Here is a 20,733-nt window from a genome sequence, read left to right as displayed (position 1 = left end):
AGAGACACGATTGCAAGGATGATCACTGCAGCTTTGGTTACGTTTGTGGAAAAAAAAATGGAAAGCCCAGGTGTCCCAGGAGGGGGCACTGTCCTCATACCTTATCACAAGCTGTCCGCTGAAAATCCAAGCAGCCAGTAAAGGGCTGCAAGAGGACATCTCATGGATGGCAAAGATGTTCCTATGATACGTGTTGAGTTTTTAAAGTTGTAAAGCAGAATTTATAATATGACACATGCAAAATATATGTCTGTGTGTATTTTGTTTTCTATATGTGAGTACATATGTGTGCATTTTTTCCTGTTTCTATATTGTGGGTTTTGTGTGTATTTGTTTTTGTATCTATATATGTGTACATTTGTTTCTGTCTCTCTCTCTCTCTCTCTCTCTCTCTCTCTCTCTCTCTCTGTGTGTGTGTGTGTGTGTGTGTGTGTGTGTGTATCTTCCTCTGTTTCTGCAAAGACAAGGGTTGGAGGGATCTACACTTATTTATTGATGATGCTTATCTCTAGGTTGTAGACTCGGGTAATTCTTCTCTCTCTCTGTTTTTTTGTTTCCTTCTTTCCTATATTTATTTCTGCATTCCTCTGCAGTTTCTAAAGTTTCTTTTTCACATTGAATGTGTTTTGAAGCAAACAAATAACTGTAAACAAACAAGCAAATCACCAATATGGAAGGACTGAAGGAGGCACAATCCAGGATGAATTTCAGAGTGGGACCCACTCTTGCTGGGGTGGTAGGGAAGGCTGCTCTGGGAATGACAGCTGAGCGGAGATCCACGTGGTACTATAAGAAGCCAGCGGGGTAGAGGTGGGCATTGGGAGGGAAGGGAGCACCAGGCAGAGGGAACAGCTAGGACAAATGCCCCGAGGTGAGAGGAAGCTTAACCTATTTGAGGAAGTGTGTCTGGTTGGAGGGTGGTGAGTAAGGGAGGGAGCAGCATGAAATAAAACTCCATCCATCCATCCAGCCATCCATCCATCCATCCATCCATCCATCCACCCACCAATACATCCACCCAGCCATTCATCTACCCCCACCCATCTACCCACCCACCCATCCATTCATCCACCCACTCATCCGCCTACCCATCTATCCATGTATCCATCCATCCATCCATCCATCCATCCATCCATCCACCAATACACCCGCCCACCCATCCACCTACCTGCCCACTCATCTACCCACCCTCCCATCCATTCATTCACCCACCCACCCACCTACCCTTCCACCCACCCACTCACCCATCCACCTACCCACCCACCCATCTACCCACCCACCCATTCATTCATCCACCCACCCATCCACCCTCTTATCCATCCATCCATCCATCCATCCATCCATCCATCCATCCATCCATCCATTCATCCATCCACCCACCAACACACCCACCTCCCATCCACTTACCCATCCACCTGTCTACCCACCCACCCATCCATCCACCCATCCCCCCACCCATCCACCTACCCATCCATCCATATATCCATCCACTCATCCATCCATCCATCCACCCATCCAACAAATAATTTATTGAGCACCTAGTATGTGCCAAGCATTGGTCTAGGTGCTGCACATTTGGTAGTGAACAAAACAGTCGCAGCCCCTTCTCCCTCATCATAGTGAGGGAGACAGACTAGAGACTCTGTGTGTGTGTGTGTGTGTGTGTGTGTGTGTGTGTGTGTGTATTGGTAATAAAGCAGGATGTGGGGGAAGAGGAGAGAGCTATTTCAGCGAGAGTGGTCTGGGAAGGCCTCTCTAGGGAGGGAATATTTGAGCAAAGACTTGAAGGAAGCAAGGAAGAGCTGTGTGGAAACCTGGGGGAGAGTACCCAGGCGGAGGAAAAAGCAAGGGCAAAGGCCTTTGTGGGGGGTGGGGCAGGCATGGTGTGTTTTGGGAATGGCGGGGAGGCCAGTGTGACTGGAGCAGGGAGAGGCGGGGAGAGTAGAGAGGGTGGTGGTGAGTCAGATAGGAAGTGGGGGACATTGTAAAGTTTGTTTCCAAGGACTGGGGAGCCCTGGAGTGTCTGAGACAGAGGTGTGAGGGTGTATGATTCTCAGTGTCAGCCTCACCTTCATCTGTACATCCAGGGTCTCAGCCGTGGTTGCTGGAGGTGCCACCAGACCATAGTTGATTCCAGCCACAGCATCTATTTTGGTCATTACTAGAGAGAAAGAAGATGGACCATGAGCTGGCTCCCACGGCAGCATCGCTGGAAGCTGAAATGCAGGATCAGAATCCCCTAAAATTGAATCAAGAACTGCAGTGCAAGTTTCATTCCCACCTTCTCCAGGGAGCTCTCCTTAAGGGAGCTTGCCTTAAGGGAAAATGAACCCACACCCCACATTCACAGACACCCCCTTACTCTCTTCTTCCAACAGCCCTGAGATGAGTCGCTAAGACACAGGGTCAAGGGCACAGAGAGACCTAGGCTTGAACCAAACTCTGGATGACCTTGGACAAGTCCTTGCACTTCTCTGAGCCACTTTTTGTCATTTGTAGAACAGAGAGAATCCTAGTGACCTCACAGATGCTGGGAGGGTTTTGAGAGAAGGTGGATGCCCAATGCCCTGTCCATGCAGAGGCTCAGAAGCCAGAGAGGATCATTGTTAGGATCATTGATAATAGACCAGGCTAAGCCCTGGCTGGCTCAAGTCTGGAGAGTTTCTCTGTTTCCCAGTAGTAATCAATGAGAATTAAATAGCTCTCCCTCCCCCTCCCCCTCCCCCTCCCCCTCCCCCTCCCCCTCCCCCTCCCCCTCCCCCTCTCCCTCTCCCTCTCCCCTCTTTCCACGGTCTCCCTCTGATGCCGAGCCGAAGCTGGACGGTACTGCTGCCATCTCAGCTCACTGCAACCTCCCTGCCTGATTCTCCTGCCTCAGCCTGCCGAGTGCCTGCGATTGCAGGCGGGCGCCGCCACGCCTGACTGGTTTTCGTATTTTTTTGGTGGAGACGGGGTTTCGCTGCGTTGGCCGGGCTGGTCTCCAGCTCCTAACCGCGAGTGATCTGCCAGCCTCGGCCTCCCGAGGTGCCGGGATTGCAGACAGAGTCTGGTTAACTCAGTGCTCAATGGTGCCCAGGCTGGAGTGCAGTGGCGTGATCTCGGCCCGCTACAACCACCTCCCAGCCGCCTGCCTTGGCCTCCCAAAGTGCCGAGATTGCAGCCTCTGCCCGGCTGCCGCCCCGTCTGGGAAGTGAGGAGCGTCTCCGCCTGGCTGCCCATCGTCCGGGATGTGAGGAGCCCCTCTGCCTGGCTGCCCAGTCTGGAAAGTGAGGAGCCCCTCTGCCTGGCTGCCCAGTCTGGAAAGTGAGGAGCCTCTCTGCCCGGCCGCCATCCCATCTAGGAAACAAGGAGCGCCTCTTCCCGGCCGCCATCACATCTGGGAAGTGAGGAGCGGCTCTGCCCGGCCACCCATCATCTGAGATGTGGGGAGCACCTCTGCCCTGCCGCCCCGTCCAGGATGTGAGGAGCGTCTCTGCCCGGCCGCCCCGTCTGAGAAGTGAGGAGACCCTCTGCCTGGCAACCGCCCCGCCCGAGAAGTGAGGAGCCCCTCCGCCCGGCAGCCGCCCCGCCCGAGAAGTGAGGAGCCCCTCCGCCCGGCAGCCACCCCGTCTGGGAAGTGAGGAGCATCTCCGCCCGGCAGCCACCTCGTCCGGGAGGGAGGTGGGGGGGTCAGCCCCCCGCCCGGCCAGCCGCCCCGTCCGGGAGGGAGGTGGGGGGGCCAGCCCGCCGCCCGGCCAGCCGCCCCGTCCGGGAGGGAGGTGGGGGGGCCAGCCCCCCGCCCAGCAAGCCGCCCCGTCCGGCCAGCCGCCCCGTCCGGGAGGGAGGTGGGGGGGTTAGCCCACCGCCCAGCCTGCCGCCCTGTCCAGGAGGGAGGTGGGGGTTCGGACCCCCGCCTGGCCGGCAACCCGGTCCGAGAGGTGAGGGGCGCCTCTGCCCGGCCGCCCCTACTGGGAAGTGAGGAGCCCCTCTGATCGGCCGGCCGCTCCGTCCGGGAGGGAGGTGGGGGGGTCAGCCCCCCGCCCGGCCAGCCACCCCGTCCGGAAGGGAGGTGGGGGGGTCAACCCCCCACCCCGCCAGCCGCCCCGTCCGGGAGGGAGGTGGGGGGGTTAGCCCCCCACCTGGCCAGCCGCCCCGTCCGGGAGGTGAGGGGCACCTCTGCCCGGCCGCCCCTACTGGGAAGTGAGGAGCCCCCTCGCCCGGCCAGCCGCCCCGTCCGGGAGGGAGGTGGGGGGTTAGCCCCCCACCTGGCCAGCCGCCCCGTCCGGGAGGTGAGGGGCGCCTCTGCCCGGCAGCCCCTACTGGGAAGTGAGGAGCCCCTCTGCCCGGCCAGCCGCTCCGTCCGGGAGGGAGGTGGGGGGGTCAGCCCCCCGCCCGGCCAGCCGCCCCGTCCGGGAGGGAGGTGGGGGGGTCAGCCCCCCGCCCGGCCAGCCGCCCCGTCCAGGAGGGAGGTGGGGGGGTTAGCCCACCGCCCAGCCTACCGCCCTGTCCAGGAGGGAGGTGGGGGTTCGGCCCCCCGCCTGGCCGGCCACCCGGTCCGAGAGGTGAGGGGCGCCTCTGCCCGGCCGCCCCTACTGGGAAGCGAGGAGCCCCTCTGATCGGCCAGCCGCTCCGTCCGGGAGGGAGGTGGGGGGGTCAACCCCCCGCCCGGCCAGCCGCCCCGTCCGGGAGGGAGGTGGGGGGGTTAGCCCCCCACCTGGCCAGCCGCCCCGTCCGGGAGGTGAGGGGCACCTCTGCCCGGCCGCCCCTACTGGGAAGTGAGGAGCCCCTCTGCCCGGCCAGCCGCTCCGTCCGGGAGGGAGGTGGGGGGGTCAGCCCCCCGCCCGGCCAGCCGCCCTGTCCGGGAGGGAGGTGGGGGGGGGTCAGCCCCCCGCCCGGCCAGCCGCCCCGTCCGGGAGGGAGGTGGGGGGGTCAGCCCCCCGCCCGGCCAGCCGCCCCGTCCGGGAGATGAGGGGCGCCTCTGCCCGGCCGCCCCTACTGGGAAGTGAGGAGCCCCTCAGCCCGGCCAGCCGCCCCGTCCGGGAGGGAGGTGGGGGGGTCAGCCCACCGCCCAGCTTGCCGCCCTGTCCGGGAGGGAGGTGGGGGGTCAGCCCCCCGCCTGGCCAGCCACCCCGTCCGGGAGGGAGGTGGGGGGGTCAGCCCACCGCCCAGCCTGCCGCCCTGTCCGGGAGGGAGGTGGGGGTTCGGCCCCCCGCCTGGCCAGCCGCCCCATCCGGGAGGTGAGGGGCGCCTCTGCCCGGCCGCCCCTACTGGGAAGTGAGGAGCCCCTCTGCCCGGCCAGCCGCCCCGTCCGGGAGGGAGGTGGGGGTGGTCAGCCCCCTGCCCGGCCAGCCGCCCCGTCCGGGAGGTGAGGGGCACCTCTGCCCGGCCGCCCCTGCTGGGAAGTGAGGAGCCCCTCTGCCCGGCCACCACCCCGTCTTGGAGGTGTACCCAGCAGCTCATTGAGAGCGGGTCATGATGACAATGGCGGTTTTGTGGAGTGGAGAGGGGGGAAAGGTGGGGAAAAGATTGAGAAGTTGGATGGTTGCCGTGTCTGTGTGGAAAGAGGTAGACATGGGAGACTTTTCATTTTGTTCTGTACTAAGAAAAGATTCTTCTGCCTTGGGATCCTGTTGATCTGTGACCCTACCCCCAACCCTGTGCTCTCTGAAACATGTGCTGTATCCACTCAGGGTTGAATGGATTAAGGGCGGTGCAAGATGTGCTTTGTTAAACAGATGCTTGAAGGCAGCATGCTCGTTGAGAGCCATCACCACTCCCTAATCTCAAGTACCCAGGGACACAAACACTGCGGAAGGCCGCAGGGTCCTCTGCCTAGGAAAACCAGAGAACTTTGTTCACTTGCTTATCTGCCGACCTTCCCTCCACTATTGTCCTGTAACCCTGCCAAATCCCCCTCTGCGAGAAACACCCAAGAATGATCAATAAAAAAAAAAAAAAAAAAAAAAAAAAAAAAAAAAAAAAAAGAATTAAATAAATATCCCTTTTCTCAGTTAGCAGGGAAGAAACCAAGGCTCAGAAATCCAAGTTGTTCAATGGTTGGTGAGTGATGAAGCTGGCATTCAGACCAAAATCTTTTTCCTGCCTCTTGAGGCCAAACCTTGGGCACTGCAGCTGCATTGAACCTGCCCAGGATGGGCTCCTGTTCTGCAGGAAGAAAGTGCCTCTTAAATGGGCATATGCTATGTGCCAGCCATGCCAGGCTTCACAGCGAGGTAGTCCTGAGAGCAGCTGAAAGCCCAGGCTCTGGAGTGAAGGAAATCTTAGCTCCAGATTTGTATCTTTCTTCTGCCTCTTGATGGCTTCATGACTCTGGACAAGTCTCACCTACTCTCTGAGCCTCAGGTTCCTCATGTGTTTTTTTTTTTTTTTTTTTTTTTTTTTTGAGACAGAGTCTTGCTCTGTCACCCAGGCTGGAGTGCAGTGGCATGATCTCGACTCACTGCAACCTCTGCCTCCTGGGTTCAAGCGATTCTCCTGCCTCAGCCTCCTAAGTAGCTGAGATTACAGGCACCTGCCATGACGCCTGGCTAATTTTTGTATTTTTAGTAGGGACAGGGTTTCTCCATGTTGGCCAAGCTGGTCTTGAACTCCTGACCTCAGGTGGTCTGCCTGCCTTGGCCTTCCAAAGTGCTGGGATTACAGGTGTGACCCCGGCCAGGTTACTCCTGTGTAAAACGGTGAGAATAATGCCTCTCTCAGGGGAGTGTTGGGAGGCTGAGAGGGGACAATTTCCTGAGTGCCTGCCACAGTTCTTTGCAGCTTGCCAAGTACTTGGGGGTGAAGATTATTGTCCCCATTTTAAGGACATGGAAACTGAGATCCAAAACGAAGTGACCAATATCAGATCTCAGGCCAGTCATGTGTCTCTGGCCTCAGAGAGCTGGGGGTATTTGGTTGTTTGGCCCTTGCAGAGCTGAGGGAATGAGGCAGTATGGGCTGTTTGTCCTCCTCACTTCTGGACCTAGCACAAGGACTTGACCCAATGCTAGCTGCCGCTTGAAAATAATCTACTACTCTGCTCATTCCCACCCAGGCCCAGGGCTGTCTGGGAAACTTGCCGGCCCCATCACATCCACCCTGACTTCCTCACCCCCTCCCCTTTCTGTTCCTTTCTATCCTTGATCCTCATCCAGCCCTCACCTGGCAGAGTCTGGAAATAAGGTTGCAGCTCGGAGGATACAGAATTGGTCACTTTCTTGCAGACCTGGGGAGAACCAAACAACTAATCAGTAAGGTCTTCCCATAGTGAAAAATGTCCCTTGGCAATAACGGGCCAGATATGCCTTGCTTTCCTTGAATGTTTTCTTGAAAATTATGTAGCCAATCAGGTTTCCCTTTTCTTTTTGGCCACCAGGAAACTCAGAGTTGAACATGTAGCTTAGAAATAATAACTGTATATGACTGTATGGCCCACATAACTGCATTCTATTTCCTGCCCTGGTGTGTGGAACTGATGAGTGTTTATGTTTTCTATTTTATAAGGTGTTTTTTTTTTTTGTTGCTGTTGTTGTTTTGTTTTTTCTTTTGTTTCTGTTTGATTTTGCTGTCTCAGATCCTTTGTGGAATGAGGTAATAAACAAATACGAGGTAGTCAATGGTCAGCCTTCCCTTGTCTGGGCTTCTGGGAGCATGGGCAGGCTTTCTGCTTAAGTCTAGGTGGGCACCCTCACGTTTGGTATGTATGGCCAGAGAAGCCATTCCCTACCTGCCTTTGCCACCCCACCCCAATCCCCCTGTCCCCTAGCCCATGACTCACAATGGAACAAACACTAGCCTGAGAAGATCTGACTTGGGTCACACACTGACTTTGACACTGAGGAAGTTGTTCCGTTTATCTAGACCTCTATTTCTTCATCTGTAAAACGGAACATGGCAAATTACATTTTCCATTCCATTTGCTCTTCTGTAATGTGGCTTTGCCACACCTCCACCAAGAGATGGAGTCTATGAACTTGCCGCTAGAATCTGGGCTTGGCGACTTGCTTCTAAGCAACAGAACACAACAATACACCTGACCTTTGTGTAACTTCAGAGGTGAGGTCATAAAACGCTGTGCAGAACCCACTCAATGCTACGAGAAGCCCAAGCCCTGTGGAGAGACCATGGAAGTGGCTTGGGTCAATAGTCCCAGCAGAGCTGAGCCTTCAAGTCTTCCTAGCCCAGGCACCAGAGATGGGAGAGAGGAACTCTCCAGGTAATTCTAACATGGTACTTTTGAGTCTTCTGAGGTGAGGCCTCAGACCTCATGGAGCAGAGAGCTTAGCCATCCCTGTCATGCCTTTTTCCTGATGCACAGAATCCATGAACGTTAACAATGGTGGTTGTTTTATGATACCAAATTTTGAGTTGTTTGTTTTCAAGCAATAGATAGCTGGAATATGGGATTTAAACCACAGCCTTCCCCTCACTAAGAGATTGGGGCTGGGGCTGGTGGTCAGACAAGCTCCTTCCCTCCCTCTCCTGATGTTGCTCTCGAATGACCTTCCCCTCAGTAATCCAGCAGTCTTTTCAGTCCTTGCATTTCTTGACTACTGGGTAGCTCCTGGTGTGGTTGCCCATTCCCTTCTAGAAACACTCCTTCTAGAGTCCTGTGACCAAGGCCTTCTGCTTTCTTCCTATCCCCTACAGGCTTTTCCCCAGATTTCTTTGCAAGCTCTTCCTCCTTCACTGAAGATGTGGGAGCTTCTCCGGGCTTTCTTCCTGGCTTCCTGTCCCTTCCACTTAGGCCCTCTTCTTGAGCCATTTCAGGCATCCCCACGGCCCCTGTGGCAGATGCCGCAGCGCCCCGCCCACACTCTCTGGACTGTGCTCAGAAGTGCCAAGCAGTTAGGACCCTAAGAACAGCCTTCAATGAAAGAAGGGTAGGAGGTGGTAGACAAATACCCCAGCCTTCTTCCCGCTTCTGGGACAATTCTGAAGTGTGCTCCCCACCATTCCTCTGAGAATTGCCAGCAGGACTGAGTCCCAGTTGCCCATAGCAGCAACCCACTCAGTAAAGGCCCTTCCCTGCCTCCCGGCCTCCTCACTGCGCTGCCTGGGAACCCCTCCCAATAAATGACTTGCACCCAAACCCTGACTCAGCATCTGTCTTTGGGATCCCAGGCGGAGTCACCTCCACTGCTCCCAACATGTGGCCAGTACCCAGGCCTTACTTTGCAGCCCAGGCTTCTCCTCTGAGCTTCAGCCTGGGGACCCAGCTGCCTCAAGGACAACTGTCCCTGTGTGTCCTACTGGTCCCCAAGGCTGGCACATCCCAAACCAAACTCTTCAGGTTCTTAATCCTCCTTGGGGTTGGCTGCACCATCTGCCTAGAGGTCACCTCTATCCTCCCCTACCCCTTCTTCTACACTGCCAATCAAGTTATTTTTCCTGGGGTATGGAGGGAAGAAAAGGGGAAGGAGGGAAGAGGGGAAGAGAAAGAAGGAAGAAAGGGAGAAAAGGAGAAAGGGAGGGAAGGAAGAAAGAAAGGAAAGGAAGAGCTGGGTGTGGTGGCTCATGCCTGTAATCCCAGTACTTTGAGAGGCCGAGGTGGGTGGATCACTTGAGGTCAGGAGTTCGAGACCAGCCTGGCCAACATGGTGAAATCCTGTCTCTATCAAAAAATACAAAAATTAGCCAGGCATGGTGGCAGATGCCTGTAATCCCAGCTACTCGGGAGGCTGAGGCAGGAGAATCTCTTGAACCCGGGAGGCAGAGGTTGCAGTGAGTTGAGATTGTGCTACTGTACTCCAGCCTGGGAAACAGAGCGAGACTTCATCACCAAAAAAAAAAAAAAAAGAAAAGAAAAGAAAGGAAGAAGAGTGGGAAGAAGGAAAGGAAGGAAGGAAGGAGGGAAGACAGCAGTGAGAAGGAGGGAAGGAGAAAATTTGGTTTCCCTGAAGTGTGTTTCTACCACATAAGGCTCTTGAAGTCCTAAGAGGACCTGGACTGGCATTCTCCAAGGAACCTGCACCTCTTTTCCAAAGGACCCAGGAACAGAGGACAGCACAGCTGGCAGCTGAGGCCCTGCTGGACTCCTGAGCTGCCCCTCAGGCATTGTCACCAGTGTTGCTCACCCATCAGGGCCAACAGATGGCTCCAGATCGCAGCAAATCCTGGTGGGAGCCCAGCTCCCTCCCTGCTCTTCCCTTCATGCACACTTTGTACTGACGCAGGATCTTCCTTCCCTCAGACACCAGCCCTGCACGCTGTATTCCCTGGGGGCAGACTCCCTGGCTCACTTCTCACCATTTCCAGACCCTCCTGGCATCATGACATCTCATTCCTTCATTCATTCATTCAGGCCAGCACTTGCTTCTAAATTGGATCTTATGGTTAAGAGCGAGGCTCATCTCTGAGGCAGGGTATCCTGGATTTGAATCCAAGCACTATTACTTCCGCTTTCTGTATCTCAGTTTACTCACCTGTAAAATAGGGATAATCATGAAATCTCTCTCACAGGGGATTAAATGCCAGAATGTGTGGATTAAATGGTGGAATCCATGAAAAGAGTTCTTAGCATAGTGTTAGATCACTGTAAATACTCAGTATATTATATGGGCCAACATCATCACCATCCCCACCATCACCATCACCATCAACCTCGCTATCACCATTGAAACTTCCCAGGATGAGCTCCTGCCTTGGAGGAAGAAAATGCCTATTACATCGGTGTATACTTACCACCATCACCATCACCATCATCAGTCTCACCATCACCATCACCATCACCATTATCATCATCCCCACCATCACCATCATCAATCTCGCCATCACCACCATCATCATCATCCCCACCATTACCATCGCCACCATCATCATCCACACCGTCACCATTACCATCATCATCATCCCCACCATCACCATCACCACCATCATCATCCCCACCATCACCACCATCATCATCCCCACCATCACCATCACCATCATTATCATCATCCCCACCATCACCATCACCATCACCATCATCATCCCCACCATCACCATCATTATCATCATCCCCACCATCACCATCACCACCATCATCATCCCCACAATCACCATCACCACCATCATCATCCCCACCATCACCATCACCATCATTATCATCATCCCCACCATCACCATCACCATCATCATCCCCACCATCACCATCATTATCATCATCCCCACCATCACCATCACCACCATCATCATCCCCACCATCACCATCACCACCATCATCATCCCCACCATCACCATCACCACCATCATCATCCCTACCATCACCATCACCATCATTATCATCATCCCCACCATCACCATCACCACCATCATCATCCCCACCATCACCATCACCATCATTATCATCCCCACCATCACCATCACCATCATTATCATCATCCCCACCATCACCATCATCATTATAATCATCCCCACCATCACCATCATTATCATCATCCCCACCATCACCATCACCACCATCATCATCCCCACCATCACCATCACCACCATCATCATCCCCACCATCACCATCACCATCATTATCATCATCCCCACCATCACCATCACCATCATCATCCCCACCATCACCATCATTATCATCATCCCCACCATCACCATCACCACCATCATCATCCCCACCATCACCATCACCACCATCATCATCCCCACCATCACCATCATTATCATCATCCCCACCATCACCATCACCACCATCATCATCCCCACCATCACCATCACCATCATTATCATCATCCCCACCATCACCATCACCATCATCATCCCCACCATCACCATCATTATCATCATCCCCACCATCACCATCACCACCATCATCATCCCCACCATCACCATCACCACCATCATCATCCCCACCATCACCATCACCACCATCATCATCCCTACCATCACCATCACCATCATTATCATCATCCCCACCATCACCATCACCATCACCACCATCATCATCCCCACCATCACCATCACCATCATTATCATCATCCCCACCATCACCATCACCACCATCATCATCCCTACCATCACCATCACCATCATTATCATCATCCCCACCATCACCATCACCATCACCACCATCATCATCCCCACCATCACCATCACCATCATTATCATCATCCCCACCATCACCATCACCATCATTATCATCATCCCCACCATCACCATCATCATTATAATCATCCCCACCATCACCATCATCATTATCATCATCCCCACCATCACCATCATCAATCTCACCATCACCACCATCATCATCATCATCCCCACCATTACCATCACCACCATCATCATTCCCACTATCACCATCACCATCACCATCATCATTTTCATCATCCCCACCATCACCATCATCAATCTCGCCATCACCACCATCATCATCATCTTCCCCACCATTACCATCACCACCATCATCATCCCATCACCATCATCATCATCAACCTCACCATAATCATCACCACCATCACCATCACCATCCTCATCATCTCCACCATTACTATCACCATCATCAACCTCATAATCACCATCAACCTCACTATCACCATCATCAGCCTTACCATCACCATCATCACCATCATCGCCATCATCATTATCATCCTCAGAACCACCATCATCATCATCATCATCCCACCATTACCATTACCATCACCAACCTCACCATCACCATCATCACCATCACCATTATCATCCTCACCATCACCACCATCATCATCCCGACCATCACCATCGTCAACCTCACCATCACCGTCATCACCATCACCATTATCATCCTCACCATCACCATCATCATCATCATCCCCACCATTACCATTACCATCATCAACCTCACCATCATCATCATCATCAACAGCAGCAGCAGCATTACTACTTATTAGCTTGGCTGCTATAGAGGGGCCATCTTTAGATGGTACTAAGAAATAATCATTGTAATTGTTCCAAATGTTAAATATATCTCAACACTCCTCTCAGCCTATTACTTGATTATACAGACAGCTGAACTGTGGGTGAGCTAGCCTAGTGAGTGAGCACATTTTCTGGGTTATCTCATGAATCCTTACAGTTCCTTGGTGAAGAAGGTATTAATGTCCCCCCGACCCTTTTTTTTTTTTTTTTTTTTTTTTGAGACAGAGTTTCACTCTTGTTGCCCAGGCTGGAGTGCAATGGCATGATCTTGGCTCACCACAACCTCCACCTCCCGAGTTCAAGTGATTCTCCTGCCTCAGCCTCCCGAGTAGCTGGGATTACAGGCATGTACCACCATGCCCAGCTAATTTTGTATTTTTAGTAAAGACAGGATTTCTCCATTTGGTCAGGCTGGTCTTGAACTCCTAACCTCAGTTGATCCACCTGCCTCGGCCTCCCAAAGTGCTGGGATTACAGGCATGAGCCACCATGCCCGGCCTAAAGTCCCCATTTTACAGATGGTAAAACTGAGTTTCAAGAAGGTCAAGTAATTTCCTCAAGGTTACACAGCTAGTTAAGCCCTGGAGCCAGAGCCAAAACCTTCCCTGAGACCCTACCCTGAGACTTTGGCTGGGGAATGTCCTGCTCATTGGAACTGTCCCATCTAATTCCAACCGAGCCACTGGCTCCACTCTTGCCATAGGACTCTAAAACCCATTCTATAGTCGACAGTGTTATGCATTTTGACAAACATGTATTGATTTCTTGCTCTTTAAGCTTTTGACACAGTATCTTCAGATAGATGATCTCACTTGATTGATGCCCCCCATCTGTATTTTCAGTGTCTTTAAATAGGAAACCAACGTCTTCCACCTAGAAGACCGCACGAGCCTCCTCAGTGGTCTCCTTGCCCCTACTCCTGGCCCCTCCAGTCATTCCCACAGTGGACAGGGAAATTGTTGTCAAGCACAGATCTGGCCAGGTCACCCACTTGCCTAAAACCTTCAGTGGCTTCCATTGCCCTCTGGAGAGAGCCAAAACTTATTGCTTTTTGAGACAGGCTCAGATGATTCTTAAAAACTAATAATTTGTTAATGGAAAACCAGCCAAATGAATGGCCTCGTCCCGTAGCTGAAGTATCTGGGTTGCGGGTTTAGGCTATGGGCATGGTTCGGGGAGTGCTGACTGATACCCGTCTCTTGTACTAGTTCTAGCCTCAGGGAATGGGCTATGGCTGGGGTTTGGCCAAAGCCCAGAAATGCAGCTTCATCATTGGCATTTGTTCTGTATGGGGAGCATCAAGGAAGGAACTTGGGGTGGGTGGGGTGGAGGGAAGCTAGCAGGGCTATGGGAAGAGAGGGAGGCAGAAAGAGAATGGCATTTTCTCAGCAGGGAGGAAGGCTGGGGAAAAGCAGAGGTGGCCCAAGCTTGGCATGAGGGAAAGTTTGCTGGGAGTGTGGGAAGTGATTGTCTCTTGGTCTCTTGGTGGACTCTTCAGCAAAACATACATGACTGGATTTTAGAGCTGGGGTTGTGGTTTCAAAGGGCTATAAGGACTACCAAGGGGTCTGGAGTGACAGCAGAGTGTCCGTAGAAGGGGGAGGTGTGTGGTTACTAAGGGCCCTTCTCCTCTGTTCGCTGATGGGGCTCCGAGCCCCTCCTACCTGGCTGTTCATCTTGTTTCGAAGTGCAGACTCAATTTTTTTGTGGAAGAGTTGTATCAGCCACCTAGAGATGAACAAGTAGGGACATAGATGAGGCTTTTTGATTGTCCCTGGGCTGGATTCAGGAGGCTGCCTCATCTCAAAAGCTTTCTTCCCTCCTAGAAACAGGCCTTGGCACCCTCTCCTCTGAGCTCTAACTGCACACACCCCATCAGACACTTCTCCCCGATTTAGTGACCTGTTCATGAGGCTATTTCCTGAATCCCTGCATGGCTGGGCCCCTGTCCCAGTCTCATTCCTTACCAGTCCCCTCCCTTGCTGCACACTAGCCACACTGGCCTGCCATGTCCTCTCTCCTGTGTGTCCTCCCATCACCGTGCCTTTGCACATGCGGTTCCCTCTGCTTAAAACACCCCCGTCCCCAACACCTCCCTAACTAATGCCTACTTATCCTTTCATCTCAGTTCAAATGTCATTTCACCAAGGAAGAATTGGCCTGCTCCTGGATGCGGTCAGAGCCTCTGGTTCTCTGCGTTCATAGAAGTTTGTACCTCTTTTTCTTAATTCTTGTCTCCTTTTGTAATTCTGTGTGGGCCATTCATTCATGCAATGCTTTGGTTAATGATTGTCTTCCCCACTGGGCTGAAAACTTTAAGAGAACAGGACTGTGTGGCTGAGTCTGGGGTGAAATAGACCTGGACTTGAACACTCATTAGCTGTAGCAACTTCAGTTATTGCCTATCTCTCCATGCCTTGGTTTTCTCCCCAGAAAATGGGGTCATAATAGACCGACCTCACAGAGTCATGGTGTGGCTTGAATGAGATAATAAGTGTGATCAAATCAGTGCTGGGCACAGTCAGCCTCTGACCAATATTAGCTCTTGCTAAGTTTTCATTGGTCACTCCTGTTTCCTGACCATGTTGCACAAGCCTGGTGCAGAGCTGATTCTCACTAGGTATTTGTTGAATGGATGGATAGATGAATGCCCACAGATTTGTGATGAGGATATAATTTAGTGCATATGTAAAGTGCTTAGTATGAGCCTGGGACATAGTAAGTGCTCAGTAAAGTCTGCTGGATGAATATGGAATGAACAAATGATGCCTTGAGAAAGAGACAGTGTCTGCTTCATCTGTGGGCCCCTGGCCCCCGTACCATGCCTGAGGCCTCTGAGCAAGGCCTGGCATGCCCGTGGCTCTCTGGATGTGTTTTCGGAATACAGGGATGATTGGGAGAGTTCTTCTTTAGGTCCCTCCTCCCAGCCACAGTCCCGGGAGTCCATACCCCACTTTGCTCTTTGAGATGCGCACGTGGACACTGTTGATGTGGCTGCTGCAGCTGGAGCAGGTGATGGTGGGCTTGCCTGACGTGGGGTTACTGCCCAGCTTCAGATCAGCCGAAATGGACATGCCTTCTATGCTCAGGTCAAAATTGCCGCTCGTTTTTCTGAAGAAGAACAAAGAGGAACGTGGGACAAATCCTTTCTTCCCACTGACATTCAAACTTTACCCCAGTGCTGGAAGGCGGGTTTTGTTATTATCCCCACTCCAGGTGAGGAGGTACAGTTCAGAGAGAAGAGGCAGCTTGCCCAAGATCACATAGCAGCCGAGTGGGAGAGTCAGGAATCCAACCTGAATTCGGAACTCATGTTTGCCTGGCAGAAACCTGCTCTTAACCACTGCTTCAGCCGCCGCCCTAGCTGTGTGGCCTTGGGCATGTTTCTTACCTCTCTGAGCTTCCATTTCCTCCCTCAGACCCTGGATCAGCAGTCAGACACCAGAGTGTGTGTCTCAGCTTTGCTACTAAAAAGCTGGGTGTTTGGGGCCAATGACTTTCATTCATTAATGCCCCCATTAATTCAGTAATGAGGTTAATAACTCCTCCTTCAGGGATGAAATGGGTTTTGGTTAAGACAGTGGACATTCTTTTGTTTTTGTGTGTGATCATTAAGGGAAAAGACAGATGCAAAACAGCCCAGGGAGAGAGTTAAGTGATTCTTATTGTGGGGAGGAGACACATCCAGCAGTTCTTGTAAGGGCGGGCAGACTCACGCCCCTTTCATCCGCCAGGGTGGTTTCTCTTCCATTTTCCTCCCTAGATTCCCCAGAAAGGAGACCTTCCTAAAGCGATGGTCAGTCTGAACCCCTATTGCTAATGGGCAGGGTAGCTGTGGAGAGATCCCAGGACTTAGATTTGGAGTTGTAGTTTGGGTTATTTGCCCCTATTTTTCACCCTGCCCTGCATTCATACCCTTGCCATTGCCTATCATGGCAGGGTTGAGGAAGGTGCCTTTGCTTGCCCTTGACTTTGGGCTTGGCCACGTGAAATGATTTGGCCATGGTATATAAGTTCTGAGCCTGGGCCTTAAGAGGACCTGTGTGTTCCTGCTTTCCCTTTTCGCACCTCTGCTATCACCAAGAATATGCTCTGCATAACCCACGGGTCCAAGGAGGAGGAGACACAGGTGGAGCCAAGCCTCCTCTGCTAAGCCCAACCCGGATCAGCTAAGCCCCAGCCGACACACAGATACGTAAGTGATGACAGCTGATTGTTGTTTTAAGCCACAGAATTTGGGATGGTTTGTTACATAGCAATAGCTAACTGATAAACGGAATAAATTAAAGGTTCCACTTAGATTTCCACCCTAAGCCACATACACCAACTCAGCCTCGCCGGTATCCTGCACTGAGATGTGGATAAATGCTCAGCTATTAATCAAGGGTTATGTTGAATCTTCTCATGTGAAGAATTTCCTGAGGAACGCTGTGGCTATAGGTGGTAATAGGCAAGGCAAAAATTGGGCATTCCAGAGACGCTGACTCTCTAATCCCGTCCAAATATCACCAAGAGCACACCCAACAAACCGCAAGCATGGAAACGCACAAGAATCTCTTTTGTGCCTTCCATTTCCCGCTGATCTTGATATTGGCGTTGCTGATGGAGAACTTAAGGCCCACATTGGGCACCATGCTTATCTGGGAACTGGGAAGCTGGAATTCACGGATGTCCATGCTGCAAAGGAGAAATGTGAATGTCATATAATTTCATATACTCCTAGGTGCCCACATGAGGACTTCGTTAATGGTTAATGCAGACTCATCCCCCACCACCTGGTCCTTCACTCCATCCATTCCAGGAGGAGCCCAAAGCTAAGAAAGCAGGCTTGGCAGATATGTAGGCAACTGGAGTGGCTTAGGTTTTGAAGTCAGAAAAAACTTGCATTTAAATCCTGCTCTTTAATATACTCTTGGGTTACCCTGGGCATAATTACCTCAGCCTCAGTTTCCTCATCTGTAAAATGGGCACAGTGATTGCTATTTTGCAGGGTGTGTGGCAATCAATGAAGATAAAATAGAAGGCCCTTTCACTGGAAGCTCTGTACAGAAGAGCTCTGTATAGCTCTGTCTTGTTTCACTATTGCAGCCCCAAAGCCTGCTGTGTCAGGCACACAGTGGGTGCTCAAAATATCTGTGAATGAATGGGTGTATAAAACTGTAGAGGACTTTTATGGGTTTTCTGCCCAGTGCACAGCCCCCTTCTTGTGATAACACAACTACTAGATTATTTAGGGGAAGCCCCTCCCCATATCTGTTCCATGCCACTCCAAAGAAAGTTGACCTCACGTCCATCTTCGGGGGTGGAGCTTGCAACTTAGGCTCGGCCAAGTAGTGTATTTCATTCCCTGGCCACAGTGATTGGCTCAGGGCTGTGTATATAATCTGAGATGGGCCAGTCAGAGTGAGTCTTAGGGCTCTTTGTTCAGAGTGCTGAGCAGGAGATCTAGTGAGACTTACTGGTGGCTGTCTTGCCTCTGGAGGGGACACACTGCCTGCGAATTAGGCCTGTCCAAGGAAGTGATGCTGAGAGGGGGCAAGAGAGAAACAGGGCCCAGTGACATGTAAGCCTGCCTCAAGCTGAACCTGAAGCCAGACTCTTCCAGAGACTTTTCGGCCATGTGAGCCAATGCATTCTGCCTTAAGCCACTTTAGAAAAGATTTTCTGACCTTGAAAACTTGCACATTCTAATTGACATATGGCACAGAGTTTGGGGGTTCATGACACATTTCCTGGAAGTCGTGGTTTTTGTGGCTTCCTCCACGCTCAGCTGGGAGGTTGCCTCCCCTTGGGATGATGTAAATGCAGGCTTTGGGATATGAAACTCTGTGAGTTGAGGAGTTTGTGGCTCTGCATTCTAGCTCTTGGTGTCCCCAGAACACTACAAGTCCTGCAAATTGAGGATTGAGCTCTGACAGGCCTCACCTGTAGAAGCTATAATGCCCCTTCCCAAGATGCTTGATCTTAAAGCTGTCTGAGTAGTCAGGAATCTTGATCCTCTTCAGCTCCTTCTGCAGCGCGGCCGTCCCCTGCTGGCTGGCTGAAGGGAGAAGGCAGGGGTGACAGTGAGAGGCACGGCCTGGAGCAGGGGACAGAGGGGCAGGGCAGGCTCTGGACCCTGGGCCCCTGTTCGTAGCATGGACAGTGGCACTGGAAGGGTCAAAAACAGGGATCAATTAAGGTTTCCTAGAAAAGGCCAAATAGTAAACTGACCCTTTATAGGAAACCATATTGCCTCTGTCACAAATACTCAGCTCCGCCATTACTGCACAAAACAGCCGTAGACAATATCATGTTCTTGTGTGTGCCTGTATTCCAATAACACTTTATTTGTTGGCATTGAAATGAGAATTTCATATAATTTTCACATGTTGTGAGATAGTATTTTTCTTCTTTTGTTGTTGTTTTGAGACAGGGTCTCGCTGTGTCGCCCAGGCTGGAGTGCAGAGGCATGATCACGGCTCACTGCAACCTCGACCCGCTGGACTTAGGTCATTCTCCCACCTCAGCCTCCCTAGCAGCTGGGATCACAGGTGTTCTCCACCACACCAGGCTAACGTTTTAAAAATTTTTTTAACATTTTTGCAGAGATCTGGGGTTTCACCATGTTGCCCAGCTGGTTTCGAACTCCTGGGCTCAAGTGATCCTCTCGCCTCAGCCTCCCAAAGTGCTGGAGTTACAGGCATGAGCCACCATAACCGGCCCTTTTGATTTTTTCCCATCATTTAAAGACATTAAGGCCATTTTTGTCTTATAAGCCATACAAAAACTGAGGGCTGTAGTTTGCTGACCCCTGGTCTAAAATATCACCCCTGAAACACCCAGTTATGCCTCCTGCTAGTATTTGTTGGATACTTAATTTGTTATTTGCTCTATGCTACACCCCCACAGATCTCCCACCTCTCTGGGTTTTGGACTGTCTCCCCAGGGCCTTTGCACGTGCAATTCTTGCTCCCTAAGAAATTCTTCCCTCCCATATTCACCCGGTCAGCTTCTAGTCAGCTCATTCATCACTTCCTCTGGGAACCCTCCCTGGCTTAGTAGATCAGAGCAACGCCCTGTGTTATTCTCATGATGCTGTGGACGGCTCTTTCGGAGCCCCTGTTACCATTTGTAATTATGCATTTATTCACGTGACTCTGACTAATGTCTCTCCCCTATTACATGTAAGCCCCCTGAGGTCAGCAGCAATCTGTTTTATTTACTCATGTGTCCGCTACATTCCCACTGTGCCTGACACTTTGAAGGCACTTAAGATTTGTTAGATGAGGCTGGGCGCGGTGGCTCACGCCTGTAATCCCAGCACTTTGGAAAGCCAAAGCAAGTGGATCACTTTAGGTCAAGAGTTCAAGAGTTCAGCCTGGCCAACATGGTGAAACCCCGTCTCTACTAAAAATACAAAAAATTAGCTGGGTGTGATGGTGCACGCCTGTAATCCCAGCTACTTGGGAGGTTGAGGCAGGAGAATCGCTTGAATCCCGGAGGCAGAGGTTACAGTGAGCTGAGATGGCACCATTGCACTCCAGCCTGGGCCACAGAGCGAGACTCGGTCTCAAAACAAAACAAAAAAAGATTTATTAGATGAATAAATAATGTCCTAATGGCAGGAATTCTACCACCAGTTATGATGTGGCTAACAGCATCAAAGAACCAATTAAAAGGCAGACACATTACCTGAAAAGGAGTAAGTATTAAGATGAGGGAGCCCAGACTTTGGGTTTTCTTGGAGCCAGTTAGGAAATAATAATATCAATGAAATGCATCGAGCTTTACTCTGTGCCAAGCACTGTTCTAGGCTCCGTATATGTATGAATTTGTACAATCCTAGGAAGTAGGTCCTGTCACTACCCGCATTTCACAGATAAGGAAGCTGAGGCT

At 51.9% G+C, this 20,733-nt stretch overlaps 1 protein-coding gene and 1 long non-coding RNA gene across 3 annotated transcripts in view; one reads left to right on the top strand and one right to left on the bottom strand.

Moving 5' to 3' along the window:
* BPI (bactericidal permeability increasing protein) overlaps nucleotides 1-20,733 on the bottom strand; it is a 37,545-nt gene that overhangs the window by 15,242 nt on the left and 1,570 nt on the right. The window contains exons 2-7 of the mRNA XM_055373501.2: nucleotides 18,781-18,895; nucleotides 17,404-17,532; nucleotides 15,805-15,966; nucleotides 14,520-14,583; nucleotides 7,141-7,204; nucleotides 2,070-2,161 (exon numbers count right to left, since the gene is read on the bottom strand). Coding sequence (XP_055229476.2) covers nucleotides 2,070-2,161; nucleotides 7,141-7,204; nucleotides 14,520-14,583; nucleotides 15,805-15,966; nucleotides 17,404-17,532; nucleotides 18,781-18,895 — 626 coding nt within the window. The remainder of the gene's footprint in view (nucleotides 1-2,069; nucleotides 2,162-7,140; nucleotides 7,205-14,519; nucleotides 14,584-15,804; nucleotides 15,967-17,403; nucleotides 17,533-18,780; nucleotides 18,896-20,733) is intronic.
* LOC129529193 (uncharacterized) overlaps nucleotides 7,816-20,733 on the top strand; it is a 30,390-nt gene continuing 17,472 nt past the window's right edge. Inside the window, exons 1-2 of one of the 2 annotated variants that reach the window (XR_010132363.1) lie at nucleotides 7,816-8,194; nucleotides 8,629-9,070. This is a non-coding gene — a long non-coding RNA (uncharacterized lncRNA). Of the gene's footprint in view, nucleotides 8,195-8,628; nucleotides 9,071-20,733 lie in introns of those variants that run through there. The other variant, XR_008674655.2, reaches the window with a different exon arrangement.

The sequence above is a fragment of the Gorilla gorilla genome, chromosome 21, assembly GCF_029281585.2.
Source record: "Gorilla gorilla gorilla isolate KB3781 chromosome 21, NHGRI_mGorGor1-v2.1_pri, whole genome shotgun sequence".
NCBI lineage: Eukaryota > Metazoa > Chordata > Mammalia > Primates > Hominidae > Gorilla > Gorilla gorilla.
Note: the sequence above shows the minus strand (reverse complement) of the source record. Positions and strands in the feature narration are given on the sequence as shown.